The 15185-nt window shown below is 40.1% G+C and overlaps 1 protein-coding gene across 1 annotated transcript in view; it reads right to left on the bottom strand.

The window, feature by feature from the left end:
* Nucleotides 1-7802: 7802 nt before the first annotated feature.
* Nucleotides 7803-15185, bottom strand: part of LOC120573347 — a 43945-nt gene continuing 36562 nt past the window's right edge. The window contains 9 exon segments of the mRNA XM_039823041.1: nucleotides 7803-8445; nucleotides 8527-8648; nucleotides 8879-8995; nucleotides 9506-9826; nucleotides 10076-10195; nucleotides 10729-10831; nucleotides 10933-13437; nucleotides 13890-14475; nucleotides 14987-15010. Coding sequence (XP_039678975.1) covers nucleotides 8383-8445; nucleotides 8527-8648; nucleotides 8879-8995; nucleotides 9506-9826; nucleotides 10076-10195; nucleotides 10729-10831; nucleotides 10933-13437; nucleotides 13890-14475; nucleotides 14987-15010 — 3961 coding nt within the window. The 3' untranslated portion in view covers nucleotides 7803-8382.

The raw sequence follows: 15185 nt of genomic DNA, 5'->3' as shown, positions 1-15185 counted from the left end.
ACACAAGACAGGAAGTAAATAGGACAAGACAAGACAGAAAACCAGAGACTTCAAAATAAAACAGGAAACAGAGCACAAAACAGACCACCAAAATAAGACAAGACACCAAAACCATAACAAAACAAACCGGGAACTATATTCAGTAATAAGAGATTATGGTTTAGGCAAGAAAAAGTGAGCGTTATGCGGCAACCAAAGTTAAGTTTAGGCACTAAAATGAATAGTTAATAGGGCTGTCAAACGATAAATATTTTCTTAATCGCGATTAATCGCTGAATTTCTATAGTTAATTGCGATTAATCGCATTTGTTTTATCACATGATTAAAATTCTATTATTTTGCATTTCAGAACTGTTTTTAAGTACATATTAACAATGGAAAGCAATTCTTACCAGTGTATCTTGATTGGGAATCAAATGAATGCAAAGAAAGTTGCTTTATGAACTTGACTTTAATATTTGTATTTGTTTATTATTTATTTACTGTAAACAAAAGAAAAATGTGTGAATCTGTCATTATTGCACAATTCAGAACATGCCAACCGTTGTACGTCTTTAAGACCCAAGTCTTCTACGATGCTGACAGGTCTGCAGTTAGTTGCCACCCATTTTGCCAGAGCTGTAGTAATTTTTTGGGAATTTGGTTTCATCCACAGGACAGCAAGTAACATTCTCCAAAATAGTGCTTTGCCTGAGCCAGCTACCATCAACCTGAGTCACGTTAACTGTACTATGCTTAGCTTGTAGGTGGTAGCTCAAGCTTGATGTGCTTTGGTGATATTTTAATTCGGCTTTACACAATGTGCATATGGCTTTCGAGTTTTGGAAAATAAAAAGCACCATTCAGAATTGTGTTGCTGCTGCATTTCTTCATCATGCCTGCAGCCTGCAGCAGCAGGATGTGTTACGAGGAAGTATGGCAGCTTGATGAAGGTGCGGCAGGTGTTTAACCCCAACATCACAAACTATGAAGGGCAAGCTGGACTTTGTTGGCCAGGCGCATCATTCTGAAAACAGAGACCAGCCCCCCTTTTCAGCAATGGCTTAGAGAGTTAGGAAACGTACTACACATGGAAAGACTCAGCTATAAGATGTCTAACAAAGAAAGAATTTTCCATAAAATATGGCATCCTCTGCTGGTCAAATGGTCAGAAGCATGTAAGATAAATAACGTCCAGGGTGACACCATTAGCACTTGAGTATGCAGCTTTTCTCTTTCTTTTTTTCTGAATTTGTCCCATGCACTATGTTGACTGTCATCATTTCATTTTTCCTCTCTGCTGGATTTTTTATTTATTTACTTTTTACTTATATTGTTATTTTTTTCTGTGGGGTGGGAGGTTGGGGTGGCATAGGCATTGTAGGCTTTTGTTGTGTTGTTCCTTAAACTTTCAGAAAACCAGAGGGAATTCTCTTCTATCGTTATCCTTTATAACCCCTGTACAAATGACTCTTTCAATAAATATATTTTGAAAAAAGTAAAGGGTCAAAATAGTAGCCTAGCTAGATCATAGTGATAGCTAAGGGGCGTTGTTAGGCACGACCCGAAGCCGAGTGAAGTGTAAAATAAATTATTAAATGGTGGCATGTGATTAAAAAAAATTAACGCGTTATGCTCGGCCCTTAATCGCATCGCGATTAATGCGTCAATGCTGACAGCCCTACTAGTTAAGTTTAGGAAAAGATCGTGGTTTGTATTAAAACACTCCCAAGTAACACACATTTTCCTGAGTGAAAGTCTTTTGTTTTGTTAACGCCCACCCATCCTCCCTGGCCACCTCCCTACGCGGCAAGTAGCGTTCTTATACAGCAGCAGTCAATGTGCTGTATTCGGCAAGAAAAACGTATACATCATACGAATTACAGGGCTTAACTTTACTTACTCACATTAGTGAGCAGCTTATAAGACAGCCCTCCCCCTGGTCAAAATACGTTCCTGCGTGGCTGTAGTTTACCGATTTACATGAGAAAATAAGTAGGCTATATACTATAAAACCTGGGAACTAAAACTTTCTCCAGACCACTAGTGAGAAAATCTTTTTTTTTTAAGTTTGATGGACTGACCTTTTAGCTCCCAAGGCTCAGTGGAGCTGCTGCCAGGTGCAAATATTGTAACTGTAGTTAAAAAACAATTGCCGTGACTGGTATCGTTATATCTAAGGACCATGTTGCAAATTCCACTGAACTGGGGAACAGTCAAAACAAAACAATCAAAAGAGCTACTTGTAAAAAAGAAATGTTGTAAACTTAAAGGGGTGATAGAATGCAAAACCGATTTTACCCTGTCATAGTTGAATAACGACAGTTCGGTGGGTAAATAGGACATACATATAAGCTCAAAATCCCATTGACACCCTTTTACTATGAAAATTTCATATTTTGAAACTGCCGCTGAAAACGGGCGAATCCCAACAAAGCTGGAAGTTGACGTCAACCTCCCAAAAACCGGAACCTTTGTCAGCCCATGGGTGTATTAAGAGAACGGTCACGCCCCAACATTTACATAGGCTACACAACTGACCTGAGATCAGTTAGTCTTCTGAATCTAGGTCGTGCACATCTCAGAAAATGTATACATTGTTCATATGCTATTTTACCATTAAATTCACTTCTGAGACTTTTTTATGCGAGAAATCAACTACTTAGAGGTCAAATATGGGCCGTTTTACGAAAAATGATGTCTAATTGCAAATTTTGTTCGACTGTGTGTCGGACTTCAGAGGCTGGTGCTGCCTGTGTTGCTGCCTCGCCGCCTGGCCTACCTTCCTCCACAGACCCCGGCTTGCTGTGAGCCCGATAGAGCGTCCGCACGTTCTGCAGCCCACAGCACCTCATACCCGCGCAAGTCACCGTTTGGGCTGGTGGACTACTACCAAACCCGCTGCTCTGACAGAGCTCCAGGGCCTGCAACTCCCCTCTTCCTGCTAGCTAGCTAAATGCCCGGTGTATGTGAGTGAAAACAGCGGTCAGCGAGCTTGTTACGCCAGCATTCTCTTACCACAGATTCTAGTTAATCTTATAATGTGTGTAATTATAATGTGTTGAGTTATTTAAACAAACGATTGGGAAAATAAACGCTGCTTGTCCATGAGTCTCATTGATAGAGCCTGCCGGCTGGATGGAGCTCTATCAATGAGACAGCTAAGCTCCTCTTAGAATTCCTCTGGAATTCACAAATATTCATTAACTTGAAATCGGACACCGTTGTTAGCTTTATAAAACGTATAGTTAGATGTTGTATAAGTGGCGTGGCGAAATTCAAACTGTAAATATACTCAAATTACGACCAAAAATGAAGCTAACTAGCCGCAATCTGTACACATAGGATTGCAGGGACAGTGCGAGCTAACGAAACCCTTACAGCTCACAAATATTCATTAATTTGAAATCGGACACCGTTGTTAGCTTTATAAAACATATAGTTAGATGTTGTATAAGTGGCGTGACGAAATTCAAACTGTAAATATACTCAAATTACGACCAAAAATGAAGCTAACTAGCCGCAATCTGTACACATAGGATTGCAGGGACAGTCGCAGCTAACGAAACCCTTACAGCTCACAAATATTCATCAACTTGAAATCGGACACCGTTGTTAGCTTTATAAAACATATAGTTAGATGTTGTATAAGTGGCGTGACATGTGTGTAACATGTGTTAAGAGATTGCTGGTGTAACAAGCTCGCTGACCGCGCTCTCACACACGGGCCATTTAGCTAGCAGGAAGAGAGGAGATGCAGGCCCTGGAGCTTTGTCAGGGCAGCAGCGTTTGGTAGTAGTCCACCAGCCCAAACGGTGACTTTTGCGCGGGTATGAGGTGCTGTGGGCTGCGCAGCACCGTCGAGCTCAATCGAGCTCACAGCAAGCCGGGGTCTGTGGAGGAAGGCAGGCCAGGCGGCGAACCAGCAACACAGGCAGCTGAACTCCGACACACAGTTTTACCAAATTTGCAATTAGCCATCCATTTTCGTAAAACGGCCCATATTTGAGCTTTATATAGTTGATTTCTCGCATAAAAAAGTCTCAGAAGTGAATTTGGTAAGGAAACATTGCAGTGTCTGGAATATGAGATTCTGTCGCGTTTCTAATGTCTGTGTATTGGGGATTCGCTCAACCAATCAGCACACAACCTCTAATGCGTGTGTATGTCGCTCAACCAATCAGCGCGCGTCTATATGTGTGTGTACGGGGCTAAGGCTCAACCAAGCAGCGCACAGCTCATCTAAATATTCATGACCATACCATATTTGGAAGAAAAGCTCTTGTTACAAATAGGGCCAAAACACAGGGATGCATAAGGGCCAATAAAATATCAACCGGGCCATTTTCAGCCCAACTAATGTTACATACCCCATTAGGAGACCATAAGGAACAGTGTGAAATACCCTATATAATCATTCTATCACCCCTTTAAGGTAATTATAATTTTACAGTCACACACCCCAGTGTTGAGGCACGGTCACCTTCATTGAATTGGGTCAAAACCTTTTTTTCCCCTAGAATTTTAGTGAGAGTAAGTTTTTACAATCATGGAGTAATATCAGTGTAATACAGCTAAAATTCTTTCCGGACCAAATGCTTATCTTAAAAACATTCAGTGGCTTTACCAAGATATAACATTGGTATTACATTAATTACAATTATCATTCTTTGTTAAAATTTTAACCTGGTTATTATACTAAGTTCACTTACTGTGTAAATTGTTTGCGAACACGTTTGTCATAGCAAATTTATGAGGTATAAGTCAGGTTGTGTTTATAAATAGTACATAGTAGGGGTGCAAGATATATCGACTCAATATCGTTATCACAATATCACGTTGCGCAATATTATAGCTAGGGGTGCAAGATATATCGATTCAATATCATATGCAATATTTTGTTTAATTTGTGGAGCGCTGCGTCCCGTCCGTTGGCTGTGTGGCTTAGTTGTGTTTGATTTAGAGCCCACTTGAAACGCTATAATGATGTTTCATTGGCCAGTTACTGTGTCACGTCAGTGCAGGGGTACACTACGTGACAAACCCTATGTAACGTACCACATGTGTGCATATTTCGACAGTGACAATGTAAGTGAAGAAAGTGATAGAGACAACAAAACGAAACGAATCAGAGAAGCAAAAGAAAAGTCGTGTCCTGTTCTCTTCATTTATTTATTTTACACTGTACAACCAGTAAAACATGTCCTGTTCTGTAGACATGGTCCTTATTTATTTATTCATGTTGTACCAGTCCAATATGACCGTCAGTTGAAATAAACCTTATGTTGTAAGAAAACATGTTTAATTTGTTATGAATCTATTTTGATGCATTTTCCAGTAACTTTTGCAATTTTACATATGATTAAAAATATCTAAATTAATATTGATATCGCAATGTTCATAATCGATATCGTAATATCACATTTTGTCAATATCATGCAACCCTAATACATACTATAGTATAATATATACTTCTGACTTACTGTTTACTTCAACTCCAGAGGAAAACATCGTACTACTACATTTACCTGACAGAAGAATGTTACTGGTTACGTTGCAGATTCCGATTCTACTCACAAAATAAATGGTTCTCGAGATATTTGAAAGACACGTGCACGCACAGGTTCGTTTTGCGGCGTAATTGTCCTTTAATTTATAGTTAGATGCTGCCTACACAAAGTTTATCCAGAGGGCGGCACTATTAACCAAAACATAAAGGATTCTGACAGACTGTTGCAAACAGGAAGGTCCATGTGACGGTTAATGCATCATTAATGGCATATCTTTGTGATAGAAATGTCCACTTATTACTTTAAAAAAGTGTATATCCACAATGCTATTTAATGATGTTACACTTCTGTTATTTGAGATGTAAGAATTTTTTAAACAAACTAATAGATTTAACACAGACTCACAGACCAGCTGGTTTCAATGCTTTGCGTTTTAATTTTGCATACTGAAAGACAAGAAAGACCAGTTCACAGTTTTAAACATTCATAAAAGACAAGTCACAGTCAAAACTAAATAGAATCAAATGATAAAATTCTGATTAAATGTCTCAGTTTATCATTTGCACCACTAATACATTAAACCTATAATCCTTAATATATAAACATCTGTGATACAATTTATGGTCTGCATTTTTCCACCATTACATTCTGTAATTGCCTCTCAAGAAAATCTCAGAATTGACCAGTGCATGAAGAAAAAAAAACAATGTTTTTTTTCTGTAGTATCTTACTTTAACCTCTCAATAGAAATACTGTAATTAGATTTACCTCCAAAGTTCATTTGCAGACAGTGCTGATGAGTGCTGTTGGTCTCTCCAATTCTGGTAGGAGAATAGTGAACTATCACTCTACAGCCAAAAACCCTCCTACAGACAAGAGAACAGAATATTACATAAATTAATAAAGATGTTTTAATCAAATGACTGCCAGATTGTGTAAACAAACTAAATAAATAAAATAGCCTACCTCTTGGGCATCGGAGCCTCCGAGCCATGCTTCTTTATACTTTATACTTAAAGTGGTGGCCATTATCCTCTGAATCTCTTGAATATGAGATTACTTGAATATGTTATGCACTGATGCAAGGTTCCCACCCAGGGACTGACAGTTTCTCTGATAAACAGACGGACAGCGTGGAGTTAGGGGGCTGCAACTAACAATCATTTTAATTTGATACGTTGGTTATTTTCTTGATTCATCGATTAGTTGTTTGATCTATAAATGTCAGAATATGGTGAGAAATGACAATCGGTGTATCCCAGAGCCCAAGATAACGTCTTTGAATGTCTCCGTTAACATGTTTTGAACAAGATATTCGGTTTACTGTCACAAAGGAGTGAAGAAACCATAAAATATTCACATTTAAAGTGGCCTTATTATGCTCATTTTCAGGTTCATTATTGTATTTTAAGGTTGTACCAGTATAGTTTTACATGGTTTACACCATTTTTTGGTTTTACACTGCACATTGCTGCAGCTCCTCTTTTCACCCTGTGTTCAGGTCTCTGTTTTAGCTACAGAGTGAGACATCTCAACTTCTGTAACATCTTTGTTGGTAGTCGCACATTCGCAGTAGCTAGGTAAGGCTCAGAACTACTAGCTAGCTGTTGGCAGGATTAGCCGGGAGACTTCTTCTAAACGAGGGCGCACTTCCAACTTTGCGTGGAATACCTGCAGAACAGCTCACCCGGAGACTGAAGACAGGACACATTCAGAAACGCGTATCTCACTCAAAACAGCACGGATGTTTTTTTTCCAAGTTTGTATGAGTGTGGAAGCACCAGAGACACAAAATAACACCCCAAATGCCAGAAAAAAGTGTTTTTTTTTCATAATATGGGCACTTTAAGCTATAGTAATCTATATCAATGTAATACATCACCAAACGAGGAAGATCCAACCTATCGCTGACCAGACTGCATTATATTCTATATTAAGCGAGAGGCTGTTACATTTGCTATTAATTCAATTTGGTAGGTCTAGACTAGACCACACACTATAATTTACAGAGACCTAACAATTTCCCCCAAGCGCAAAGCATTTGGTATTTGCCAACACCGCAGCTCCCTGTATGTTTAATGTTCTAACAATAGGCCTATGTTTTCATTTTAACATGCAACAATCACGTTATGACGAGATAAAGAAACGTTTCGTGTTACGTGATGAGTTACAAAATATTTTGCTACAACATGAAAACTGTCCACTAGCGACTGTCAGTTGCGAAAAAGTTTGTGATAATGTGATTTTCTCTAACACATAACCTGGTCAAGATTTATTAGATATACATTTTGACCGTGAAAAGAATGGAATCACTGGAGTCATTTCAGATATATTTTTAAAAGGGCATAACAAAAAGCAAACATTGCATAGAATAAACACAAGAAACGATCTCTCCAAAAAATTGTCTTCACATTATCATCAAGAAACAAATAATAAATCTCATCTTTAACCTCGCTAATGTTTGTCTGCAAGTTAAGGACCACCGTTCTTTATTCTTAATTCTTTACCCATTCAAGTTGAGACATTTGATCTAACAGCGGCCGGACTCTGCACTATAAAGCTAAAGTGGTTGTAAACACAAATTTAGGGCAAATGTTAAGTCATTTCCAAAAAAAAGAGGTTATGTAGCAGCTTTAAAGTTCCAATCATCCAAATACGTAAACAGACTATATAAAGAAACTGTGCTCATGTTTAGTTTCTTTCAGAACACAACTGATGGAAGCAATGGAACTGTTTAACTCACAGAAGGCAGCTAAGGTATAATTTACACATTTATATGAATAAAGATGCCAGACAGCAATTAGTTATGACCAACATGGCTTATTATACACATTGATGTGTAAAGCTGCTGGCGTTTCACTGGCCCAAAAAAAGTAATTAGTTGGAGTTGGGATCAATCAGAAACGGAGCCTTGAGAACTTTGTTTGGAACTTCTTGATAGTTTCTGGTAATGTTTCTGGAAAAAAAGAGAAGGGAGAACACACACAGTGTAAGGCCACAAGAGTGTTTTAGTGTTTATTTTTGGGTATGTGTTTACCTGCAGGTTGTCGTAGTGTCTCTGGCTGCTGCAATGGAGGTCCTTGGCGGTGCTCTCGTTCAGGTAGAAAACAGAGCAGAGATTACAGAAATAGCCTGATTTGGGGACCACAAACTCCTGACCTGAAGAGGGAGACGGGAGAAAATTGTATCAAACATCTGCAACTGGGTCGTTTTTACATTAAGTTGGAAATTTGATCAAGATCAGAATTTTCTCTGGTTGATTTCATACATGCACGTAGGGGAACAAGTCCTGCACAGAGTCACATTGTCCGCAAAGGAGTTGAGTCCCCGATCAAAGGCAAGCACAGCTTCAAATAAGTTTCCAGATGTTATATGTTCGTGGGTCTCACCGAGGGGGTTGTTGGGTTTGAACGGCGGCAGTTTGACGTCGATAGCGACACAAGGAGACTGAGAACGAGATCGTTTTGCTTCAGGTCCAAAAGGCTCCCTCCTCAGTTTACTCACAACTAAAAAAGAGAAGGAACAAACAAACATCTTTAGCACTTTAAAAGCAATCATACGACAATTGAAAAAAAAGATCCATGCATCAATGTTAGTCGAAGCCATAAATGATTAATTGCTTAGTCGAATGTCAGAATTTAGATAATAATCTGCAAAGATTTTGATGTGCTTGAAGTGCTTCATTGTTTTAAGTCATATTTCAAGCAAATATGCCCAAACGTGCTAGTTCCAGTTGAAAAGTGAGATTTGGATGCTTTTCTTTGTATTCTATGATAGGAAAATAACATTTTAGGGAGATTAGGATAGTTTTACTGACGAAAGTAGCAATTTCAAGAGATGTATTTTTCACTATTGATTAAAGAATTAATCAATGATGGGAATAATTGTTACTTGCAGCCTTAAATCCAAAACAAGCATTTACAAGTATTTCATCCACTTTAACAGAAAGATGCATTTTCATTGGTCCAAAATACCAGCTTAATGTGGGCTTAGTCTATTCTTTCAGCTCTTTGTACCTTTGATGTCCGCCCTGCTCCGTCCTTCCTTCTTTTCCTGCTCTCCTTCCTCCACACATCCCTCCAGCGTCTGGTCCCCAGGGTGCTCCGGCTGCAGCTCCTGCCCAGCAGAGGCTGCCTCGAAGTCAGCTGGGCTCGCTGCTTCCACCTCGGCCCTCTGGATCTCCGGCTGGCCGTCACTTGACAACGTAGACGGATCTGTGTCCAGTGAAGAGGAGGCATCGAGTGGAGTTGGAGGCAGAACATCGGTGCTAGCTGGTTCCAACTCTTCTTCTCTCTCGTCTATTGCAGTCACGGTTTTCCCTCTGGTAGATTTTCTCACTGTGGTAAAAGACAATGAATCGGTCGAGCAAACAAATGAAAAGCAAACTGCAAACTAATGCTCTTTAATTAACTAAGTGTCATGTCTGAGAGCTCGATCATTGGAAAACAGTGAAGCCAAAGATTGCTGTTTACGTCAAAATTATACATTTAGTATTTTTGAGACCCCAGAGATTAGATTTTGGGTAATGACATGACTGTATAAAAGATATGAGTGTGTGTGTGCGTGCGTGCGTGCGTGTGTGTTACCAGGGGCCTGTCTTGCTCTCTTCTTTCCACGTCCTCTAGTCCTGGTTTTTACAGCTTTCTTTTCCTCCTCCATCGCTCCCACCTCGTCTAGCGTCACAAAGTTCAGACTTTCCTCTAAAACTGGACAACAGCAAGATGTTTAACCTCACCCCAATTGGAAGTTTCAATGTTATATTGTCTAACAACATTACTCACAACTCAGATTTGATTGTGGCTTTTTTGACACTGATCAACAAAAATGAAAAAAAAGAGAAATTTTTAATTAATCACAAATAAAAAAGAATACGTATCTGGCTAAGTGCTTGCACCTTAATCATCAATGGTTTTGATCCTTTTTACGGCTGCCTTTTTAACTTTTAAGAGCAGGAAAGGCTTGAGACAATAACGATCCATTTAAGTAAGCTAGTTTCAGGGCTTTGGCATTGTACATGCTCACTCGCTGGCAAGACTTACTGGGACACTTGGATGAAGCCATTGTTACTGTTATTATTTAACACCTGTGCTTCTCCTGCATGCCTGCTGTAAAAAGGGTCTACTGGTTTGAAATCACTCAACTGATAACAAAAGGAGACAATTAATAGTTCTCTTGTGTGTATAATGCAAATATACTTGTGCAAGTATACTGTACTATGTATGGACAGAACAACACTCACCTGTATCATCACTGCGTTTGACGGTACATGAGGTTTTCTCAGTATGCTCTTCGTCCGGCTTCTCTTCCTTATCATCGCCAGCTTCATCTAAAGTCACCAAAGTCTTGAAACAGACACAGACATCTTTAGCATCTGTAATTGTAGAGCTGTTAGTGTTTTTTTTTTTTTTTTTTTTGGCTTTAAGGTTAATATCTTGACCTTTACCTCTGAGTTTAAGAAGTCCTCTGATTCGTCCTCCTGGCTGGGTGGGCGGGTCTCCAGTGTGCTTTGCTTGGCCTCTCCGTCGTCATCGTCCTCTTCTTCTTCTTCTTCTTCTTCTTCTATGAACTCATCCAAAGTGACAAGTGCTTGCAGCTCCCCCTCCGTCATCTCCCCATCCAACTCTCGGCTCTCTGGTGCTCTTTCCTCTCCGGCCTCATCTGCTCCCACCTCATCCAGAGTCACCAGCTCCTTGGCATCCACCTCCACAACTGTGCTACCACCTGTTGCTGTGTCTTCTTTTTCAGGTGTTGCCTCTTTTTTTATAGGAGTTACATCTTTTTTGGGCGATCCTGCGAGAGATGCACTTTCAGTTTTTTGCTCGTCGCTGTTGTTAGAAATGTTCTCTTCTGACTGTGTGACTGTGGGGGGCTGATCGTTAACCATCTCGTCCTCCACAGAATCAAGAATCTGATATGTTGCTTCTTCTTCATCAGCCACTTTTTCAGATGCCTCTGTTTCAACCTGCTTTAATATGTCTGTGTCTTTTATAGTTGTTTTAATGTCTTTCTTCGGTCTTCCCCTTTTTCCTTTTCTTCTTGTAGCGGGCCGATCAGCCTTAACAAGCTCGTCCTCCAAAGAGTCGAATACTGCATAGGTAGCATCCCAGTCAATTTCCTCTTTTACATCATTGTCACTCTTCACTGATGGTGTGCTCTCTTTTAGAGGGGCTTTCTCCTCTTTCTTTGGTGTTCTTTCCTGGTTTTGTTCCTGTGATTCTCTGGCAGGAGTGGGCCTCATTCTTGTTGACGTGTCCTCTTTTATCGTTTTCTCATCTGAAGTAGTTTTCCTAGTGGCTCTTTCCCTTTTTTCTCTGGTAGATCTTGTCATTATGAGTGGTTCATTATTGGCAGTTTCATCCTCCACAGTTTTAGCCTCCTCTGGTTTTTCAGATGCTTCTGTGAGATTTAATGTAGTTTTATCCTCTTTCTCAACAGTTGCACTCCTTCTACCAGACATTTCAGTGGTGGCAACATCTTGAACCGGATCTTCTTTAACAGAATCTACTATCTCATACACCATCTCCTCGTTGACCTCTTTGTCTTTTTTAGAAACTCCAGCAGTGGTGTCCATGTTAACCCGTGTCTCATATCGTTTAACTGTGCTGAGTGGTTTCTTTGATGAGGCTTTGCAGGACTCTGCTGAGTGCATTTTGCCTTTAACTTCATCTTCCTCTTCTCTTGTCTTCCCATCTCCGTTGTCCCTTGGAGCTTGTTTACTACCTGTAGCTAACACTTGATCTACACTATTTGTCTCCTGATCTTTATCTACTGAATCTTCATCAGATCTGTCGCCAGCAGGAATTGCTGCTTCCTCAGACGCTTGCTTAACTGTGGAACCATCATCTTGGACTTGGTGACTCTCCTCTTGACCTGTATCTGCTTGGTCTTGGCTTACACTGTCCACCATTTGGAAAGAACTGTCTATTTCCATTTCACTGTACTCCCGTGGGAGGGCTTTGCCTTTATCGTCGACACTGTCCAAGACCTGAAAGCTTTCCTCGTGCAAAGTCTGGCCTCCCTCGGGTACAGTTGGCCGGACTTCAGAGCTGCCGTCTTGGTCCGCATCATTCATCTGTTCATCTGTTTGTTCATCAAGTGAACCAAGGATTTGATATTTTTCCCTGTTGTCCACCTCCACCTCTGTATGTTTCTCAACATTGTCTTCTTTCCCATCCTCTTTGGTTTTCTTGCGGCCTTTGCATGTGTTGACATGAACATCAACCTCCAGACTCTGGGATTGGCTCAACTCTAATCCATGTCCCTGTAGAGGTGGACGTATCTCTGATGAGGTTTCTATTGTTGTCTCTGACTCAACAGTTTTTGCAGCAAAGCTCTCTGCTGACACTGTGTGGTCAGACATTGCCACTGTGCTTTCTGTGTCTTTTGCTTCTTCTATCAGAGGCTCAGAATGAGTCTCCACTGAAGCCTTGACCCTAGCCACTGATGTCATCTTTTCCATTTCTTGTGCAGCGGAGGATGAGCGGGTTCTACACCCAGAGGATGCAGCATTTGATGCTTTGGCTGGAGATTTTGTCTTGCTATGTTGTGTTTTCTGACCAGGGGAAGAAGGGGAGGCAGCCGATGGTTTGGTAGGGGATTTGGTGGGCTCAGATGAGTCCTTGGATTTTTTGGGCGACACGTAGCTAGAAGAGCTTGAGCCTTTAGTCAACTTGGGTGAGGAGAGTGAAGAAGGGCGGGTTCAGGCGTGCTCTTCGATACACCTCGTTGATGTCCGTTTGCCAACAGAAGACACACCTGAGCTTTGCCTCTCTCTTTTCGCTCTGGGGGAGTGCCTGGATGAGGAGGACCTCTGAGGCTTGGAGCTTGTGCCTCCCACTTCATCATCACCAACTTCGTCAATAGTAACAAAGTCATCAATGTTGAAATCTTGCTCTTCAAAAAGATAGGCGTCTGAAGAAGGGTTGTCATTTAAAAATTCATCCTCACACTGGATGGAAAACAAGAATCAATTAAAACAATGAATCAGATTATTCATCAAGAAAAATAAATGCAATTAAACACACACACAATGTATATATACAGTATGTATATATTTTTAATGGTCGCATTAGTGACATATGAAATCAGATTTATTAGGCAGTATTGTGGAGTACTAGCATGGATATGTTCAATTATAACAACCCTCTTTTCAAAATTGCATAGCAAATTTCATTTTATGGAAATAATCGTTTTTCTAATGTTAATGTCCAAGAAGCTTTTATGGGCTGTAGAGACCAGAGGTAATGTTCTGTTTTCCTGTTTGCTTTCATTTTGTGTCACTGTTAATATGAATTAACAGTGATTTGTAAACCAACTTAAAGAGTCATAATGTTGACACTGGCAAAATATGCTTTTGCCAAATGTAAATGTTGAGTTGAAAGATTTAAAGTCAAGCCTCACCTTCTTCTCCTCCCTCTGGGACTTGCTATCCAGGGTGAGTTTGGGGCTGTGAACTGCTGCCACGATGGCCTGGAAAATGTCCGTACTAATCTGAGGAAGTTTTGCAAAGGTTTCTTCAGGCATGAGCACTGTGGTGGCAGGACTAGAAGGATCAGGACTGGAAGCAGCTGGGACCGTGTTTACACTGCTAACGGCAGAAGTAGAGGTCACATCAGCAGAAGAGATCGAGGGTGTTAGTGAACCCTCTTCCCCCTTTACTTCTGCTTTTTCTACATCTTCATTTGCCTCAGGATCAACAGTGGAGTCCATGGCGATCTCAGTTCCTGGTTTCTCACAGTCCTCCTTCATTGCTACGTCACTTGTGGCCGTATCACTTGGTCCTGCTGTGGTGGGCTCAGAAATGGTGGATCCAGCAGGGTCACTGGTTTGCAGAGTGGGTTGTGACCCATTATCCAATAGTTCAGAAGAAGGAGGCTGGGTTTGACATTTCACAGCTGCGGGCTCGGCTTTGACGTTGATGGTGTCCGGTTCAAAGTTTAGTGTGATGTCACTGGAGTCTTGTAGACGCTGTTTTAGGCTCTTTAAACTAAAATTACAAACAAAAGGATCGTCAGTCATTTATGAAAAAAGTGATATTCTCACAAAATGGTTAAAAGAAATAAGAAATACAATTTCCAAGTTTTCATCCAGTGTCTTTGAATTAATTATTCAGTTATCTCCTGCTTTATGCCAAATATATGTCAGTGAATTGATATTTTTTACATAAAAAAAAACTCTTTTTCCTGTCAAACTTTTATGGTGCAAACTAAGAATGATTTCCATTATCAATTAATCTGAAGACCTTTTTGTGAATACACCAATAACCATTTGGTCTATGAAATGTCAAAAAATTGTGAAAAATGCAAGTCATATTTCTCCAGAGTTCCTGTTGACGATATCAAATGTGTTGTTTTTTTTGTCCAACCAGCAACTCCAAAAAACAAGGTTAATCAGTTTACAATGGTTTAAAACATTGCACCTGCCTGCGAGTAATAACAGTTGATCATTGACATGCTTTTGCAACCTGATATAAATCAATTATAAAGGGATACACTCACGACTCAACACGCTGAACTTTAGTCCTGGAGAGAGAGAAAAAAAAAGTTGGTCAGTTTAGGTTAAGTCAAATATTTAAAAAAGCATCAACACACAAAGGCAACCTGCTTTAACAAAGACTGTCGAAAAACACAGACTCGAGTAATTATACAACTAATTTAACCCCATTTTATACCCCTAATTTTAAAAAGGACACATGCG

This window comes from Perca fluviatilis, chromosome 14 (genome assembly GCF_010015445.1).
Source record: "Perca fluviatilis chromosome 14, GENO_Pfluv_1.0, whole genome shotgun sequence".
Taxonomy (NCBI): domain Eukaryota; kingdom Metazoa; phylum Chordata; class Actinopteri; order Perciformes; family Percidae; genus Perca; species Perca fluviatilis.
This window is presented reverse-complemented; position numbering and strand designations above follow the sequence as displayed.